Here is a 6,049-nt window from a genome sequence, read left to right as displayed (position 1 = left end):
ATTCATCTATGCGAACTAACATCAGTAATTAACTTCTGTTTTAGGATGCCTTTTTCGTAAGAGGTAGTCACCAAATTTGTTGCTCTGTAATATCAACGTGGCATAGCCATATCACAGCCTGAACTTAACTCAGGCATCTGCATCTAGTCACCATATCAACGTGGCATCTGCATCTAGTCACCATATCACAGCCTGAGTTAAGTCTAAAAATGCCATGCGAACTAACATCAGTAATTAACTTCTGTAATTTATGAGATAAAATTTTTTAGCATAATTAGTCAATAATTATTAAATACAAACGAAAGTACCAAGTACACCTCATAAACTAAACAAGGCCTGAGTTGTGCTTAACTTTAGATACTACAATTGTACTTGTACTTGAAAGGTTCCCCTCCGTGCTCGCCACTGCCGCTCTTCAACGCCCGCAACAGCAACCAGATCTGTGATCCAGTGCCGCAGAAACCGGATGCGGTGCCGCCCTTGTCCGTTAACCAGATCCAAGACGACCTTGACACCGTCATATTTTTGTCATCAGACAAGATAAATAAACTCAGACAATCAAAACTGACTGTACAAAGTACAATTTTGGTTTGTAACTGACAGCAGCCAACTTCAACAAAAGTAAGAGAGAACAGCAGCTAGCTGCTAGTTTCAAACAATCAGAGTTACCTGCTCAACTGAGATGACAAATAATAAATCTAGTTAAGTACGATGCATCCCGATCACACTAACGCACAAAATGGGCATATAAGGACCACAGAACCCACAACAGCTCAGAACATTCGATGAATTTCATGATAAGTTACACATGTAATAAAACCTCACAAAACTCTTGCTAGCTTATTCGACAAGTTCGACTCTTACAATCCCGAGGGGGGCAAGGGCAACAAAGCTAAGCAGACTCCGACTTGGTGTACATCCTAACGGCAACAGCCAGGCCCAGGATTGCCAGGGGAACCAAAAACTGGAGGATCTTGATAACAAACTCGGGGGTCTTGTCCTGGTTGTAGTGCGGTTGCTTGGGGGGAACATACTTTGTCCTAGAAGGGATCGTCGATGCGTCAATTTCACCGACCAAGTACTCATCCATCATTGCACGGGCAGTGTTGCTGTGCCCGACATCCTCGAAATCATCAGTTGCATCCTTACCTGTATCAGGTTCAAATGGATTGTATGTTACCGCATATCTTTCACAACCTTGGTCAGGCACTGGTTAGTGGTACTACTGGTATGTAAAGACAAGAAGGCATACCAGTTGAAGACAACAGAACATCATCACCCCCTGGGTGGTCTTCCAAAAACTTCGTCACATCATATACCTATTCCACAGCAAAACACAGAGCTGGTGAGGTTCTTTCAGAGAAAAGGATTAAATCAGATTCTACAAACATTAATGACATAGGTGGTGCAATGCCCATCAGCAAAAGGGGCAGGACCATAAAAATAAGTGATAAGAGATAATCAACATTCATTGTGAAATAATGTTATGCAAATGAAAAACCTCAGGTTTCCAAGGAAGGCTAAGCAGACATAACAAGTTTCATAAAGGTTAAGTAGCATGTCTTATCTGAAGATAAGAAAACTATCAATTTGGAAAAAAGGCAATAGGAACCATCTATATGTTATATATGATTGGTCAGAAACACAGGTACTAAACTTGGACTTTATCAGTCTTTAAGAAAATTCTACCGCATGGATTAAAATTCTACTCCATCGATTTACATGCTTATATCAAAGCGAAGATAAAATTCAAGATGATGTGTAAGGAGCTTGCTTTCCCTAGCAGTACACAGTTGTGGCACTTGATGAACAAAATTCACAATTTAGAACGAGCTTCTGGAAGAGGGCAGAATATATCTAGAGCAAAGAGAATGACTTTAGAAAGTAACGTACTACAAGTCTACGAACTCACTAATGGACAATCCGAAGTTGATAACATTATCAGCTACTGAATTGTTTTGGGGCAAAACATCTGGAAAGGTTTAAAGGTTTAATACACATTTCTATCAAGGAATTGCTACTGATGTTTCAATTGCCTCTAGCGAACAAGATGAAGCGACACAAGATATACTGATATAGTTAATACATTCAAGAGGAAAGATAATGTCTTTCGAAATTAATCCTACTGCAAGTCTACAAACCCACTAAGCAGAATCGTGGACATTTAATTTGATGTCGATAACATTACTGGCTACTGAATTGTCAGGGGCGCAGGCAAAACATCTGGTAATATGCATTTTGTATCAAGGAGCTGTTACTGATGTTTCAATGGCCTCTAGCAAGCAAGATGGAGCGACACAGGGCATGGTGATATATCTATCGCAAAGAAACAAGCTTTAAATGTCCCAGACAGACTCCCTCCCAGTGATGCCGTGACGTAAAACGATTAGTTATACACTGCTGACCGCACTAAGGCACTTTTCACAAAGGAATTTCCACGTCACAACGAGACATGAGGATACTCATAGAAGATGACATCACAAGTACAAAGGCGCAGGCAATTGCCAAGTATACCAACTAAACGTGGGGGTCTGCTTGCAGATACGAAGCAAACACGCAGATTCGATTCGGTTCGGTTTATGGGTGCTCAGGAACTGAACTGTAAACACCCACAGAGACAGAGCAGCGCGATTCATCAGCTGACACAACTGGGGGAGCTGTCTGACTCTGAATCGGCCGCCCCGAGAGCAGAGACTAGCGCTAGCGCGAGAGTCTACGCGGGAAACAAGCACCAGACCAACCAATCGCGATGGGCTCCGCCGGATCTGCGGGGTCGTCGCCAGCATACACAAATCAAGAATCCATCTTGCACAAAACAAGCCTGCCTAGCACCGGAAAAATTGAGCAGAGCCCGCAGGCCGCCAGTCGGATGAACAGGAGACGCAAAAATCTAATCTTTGGATCGGAACTGGGGAGATCCGATCAACCAACCAACCAAGATTAAGCCATGGCTGGCTGGGCGAGGAAGAGAACAGGAGACATCGACCATCCATCCACCCACCGTAGAGAGAAGGGGAAGGGGGGAAGGGGAGAAGGAGATGTATTATACCTTGCCGCCGATGATGAGCCAGCAATCCTCCTTGGTGTTGTGCTTGGCGACGTCCTCGAGGGTGAAGACCTTGGACATGGCTGCTGCTGCTGCTGCGGCGGCGGCGGCTGGCTGGGCTGGATCGAGGTCGATGGCGAATCGAGCGAGGTGGTTGGTTAGTTGGTTGCGCGAGGTGGAGGAGACGGAGGGGGGGATTTTCCCTTTTAAAACCGCGGCGGCAGGAGCAGGAACGCAATCGAGTCCACCTCCGCCAGCCACAAATTCGCCGATGCCTTCTTCACTCCGATGCGATCCGACTACCGAATTTCGTCTGCTCCGACTCTCGCCACCTACCCCGCGCAACACACCAAACCCCCTCCCTCGTCGGACCCACCTGTCAGCGGCCGAGTGCAGCATGCCTGGCCTTGGATTTCTTTTTCCTGTTTCTTCTACTACTATTCTCTGAGAAGAAATTGAATCACTTTAGAAAATTGTTTGGCTAGATCTGATTCGAAAAAAATATTTTTTTATAAAAAATCATATAAATAAAAGTATGCTTTAAAAGATTCTGAAGTTTGTTTTTTTTTGGGATAAAAAGAATAACTTAAATACAACTCATTTTAAGTTGACCCAGTTGAAAATAATTAATTGGAAAAATAAACATGAGATGAAAGAGAATAATCAGAGCCCCCACGAAACACGTCTCTCACTGTTTCTCTGCCTCGGTACAAAAGCATGAAACATGTCTCCTCTGAAATGTTCTGCTATTTATCGATTTGGAACCGTTTTTGGTGTTCCGCCCTAAGAGAATCCGATCTGAACTGCATGGGAAACACACCCTAAGCGAGAGTGTTGTAAGCAAAGTCCATGATTACGTCTAGTTTCAATCTCATTGGTACTCTACATGTAATGTACAATGTACTATAGCGAACATTAAAGTTTGATAATGCTTGATTGGAAGTAGCTGCATTGACATTCGCCATGGGATGAATGTACGAACATTAAAGGTGGCCCCGTTTAGATAAAAAAAAATTTGGATTTTGACATTGTAACACTTTTGTTTTTATTTAACAAACATTATTCAATTATGAAGTAACTAGGCTTAAAAGATGCATCTCATAATTTACAGGTAACTGTGTAATTAGTTTTTATTTTTATCTATATTTAAAGCTTTATGCTTTATGTATGTGCCGTAAAGATTCGATGTGACGGAGAATTTTGAAAAAGAAAATTGGTTTTCGGGTGAACTAAACAAGGCCATACTTGCCATTTTATTATTTTTATTATTACTTGAAAATCGGGATTAAAAAACTATATTTTCCAAATCTGGATCTTCGTCTTTTGTCAGATCCAGATCTTGCTTGAGTCGACACGAATGAATGAATATACGTCAGAAGATAATGTGGCCACACTACCATTTATTAATAATAAAGACGTGCGTTGCTCGTGGAATATAGTAAAAACAGAAACATCTCCAAAAGAGATACAGTGGTGTTCCATATGCATGCATCTCTCTAATTAATGTGCTTTCGCAGTCTTTTTTGTCGTGCAAAATGCTGCTGAATATATTAGTAGAAGAAGCTTCTAGAGAGAGGACCCGTAGTAGATGCACGGTAGTTGGGCAACATGCATGTACGTAGGAGCAGTGTATTTTAGCGGCGATTGACTTGCCGGCGAAACAGAAGAAGCGCTATCAGTTGGCTGGTGGCGGCCATGCGCCCCCGGATTTGTGTGCACTTTCTTCTTCCTTGCTTACGGTCCAACCAACTTTTCGTGACTGCGCGGCTGCCACAATTGACCTCCATTCACATCGCTAGTTAGAGTTGACAACTTCAGCTATCTTTACATGTTTATTTAAAAAATCAAACATCTTATAATTTGGAGTGGATAGAGTACATGTTTATTTAAAAAATGATTGAGTTTTATTCCCCTCACTTTATTTCTACAGCGCAGAATTATAACAAACCGAAGCCTACTCCTTTTGTCCCAAAAAGAAATACAAATCTACTAGCTTTTCCTTAACTCACTCTACTCGAGTTTGTCTAAACATAGATAAACAAATACTAATATGTATTTATTTATTTATGGTAATGAATAAATACCACTAGATTAATAATGGAATATAATTTCATAGTTAACCTCTAATTTCTATCGGTTTATAATGAGTCCGCGGTGATATGACCCTTTGCTGTCAAGTCATTAGCTAAGAATTTGAAAACTAATTGGGTCTTATGACATGTCAGTGTGGACATTCCTATCACTGCTAGCTTATAGCTTTAGCCAACAATGGTATAGAGCCCATCATTGTCGGCTGTTGGTTTGAGCTGGCGGTGATATGTATAGTTGTATACACAGTACAAAACTCTCCTACCTCCCATCCCGAGCACACTCAGCCAAGGAGACGTCTTTTCCCACCTCTTCCTTCATTGCTGTGGCCATTTCTTTTACCAAAATTCTCATGGAAGGTCTTGAATTTTGAAGGGTGGGCATGATCTTCTTGCTTTAAGGACAGTAACAAGCATTTACTTCTTTGAGTTTGTAGCTTGTTGATGGCTAGATTACTTATTTTTATGCTAGTTATTTCTCCATTTTGGACAACACTTTTCAGTTAGATCTTGAGAAAGACATTCAAACTGTGGTGAATCCATCTTCCAAAAGGTCGGTGTTTATTAACCTATTTAATTTCTAGCAAATGATATGGTGGCTTTGATGATTATTAGTATGTGATGCTTTAGTTCTTGCATCAATTTTTTTAATAAGCCCACCAACTTGTGACACCTAGCGACCCCCTTATTTTTTAACTACAATTGTTGTTCATGAAGGCTCTAGTTTTTATTTTTCTAGAATTAGTCTCTCCATATGTCGACGAAAGCTGGTCGGCAGTCTACCTTGGGGTATACCCACGGTAGTAGTTTATCGGTAGACGGTGCGCAAACTACGAACTCGATGGTGACGCAAGACACAGACAAGCTTTTTATCCAGGTTCGGCCGCCGAGTTGGCGTAATACCTACGTCCTGCGT

At 41.6% G+C, this 6,049-nt stretch overlaps 1 protein-coding gene across 1 annotated transcript; it reads right to left on the bottom strand.

Moving 5' to 3' along the window:
• On the bottom strand, positions 650-3,460 carry LOC8068659 (cytochrome b5). The gene is made up of 3 exons (XM_002439084.2): positions 3,050-3,460; positions 1,253-1,319; positions 650-1,149 (listed from the first exon to the last, which is right to left on the bottom strand). Exons 1-3 carry the CDS (start codon positions 3,443-3,445, stop codon positions 893-895), a joined length of 720 nt encoding a protein of 239 aa, XP_002439129.2. The 5' UTR covers positions 3,446-3,460; the 3' UTR covers positions 650-892.

This window comes from Sorghum bicolor, chromosome 9 (genome assembly GCF_000003195.3).
Source record: "Sorghum bicolor cultivar BTx623 chromosome 9, Sorghum_bicolor_NCBIv3, whole genome shotgun sequence".
Classification (NCBI taxonomy): Eukaryota; Viridiplantae; Streptophyta; class Magnoliopsida; order Poales; family Poaceae; genus Sorghum; species Sorghum bicolor.
Note: the sequence above shows the minus strand (reverse complement) of the source record. Positions and strands in the feature narration are given on the sequence as shown.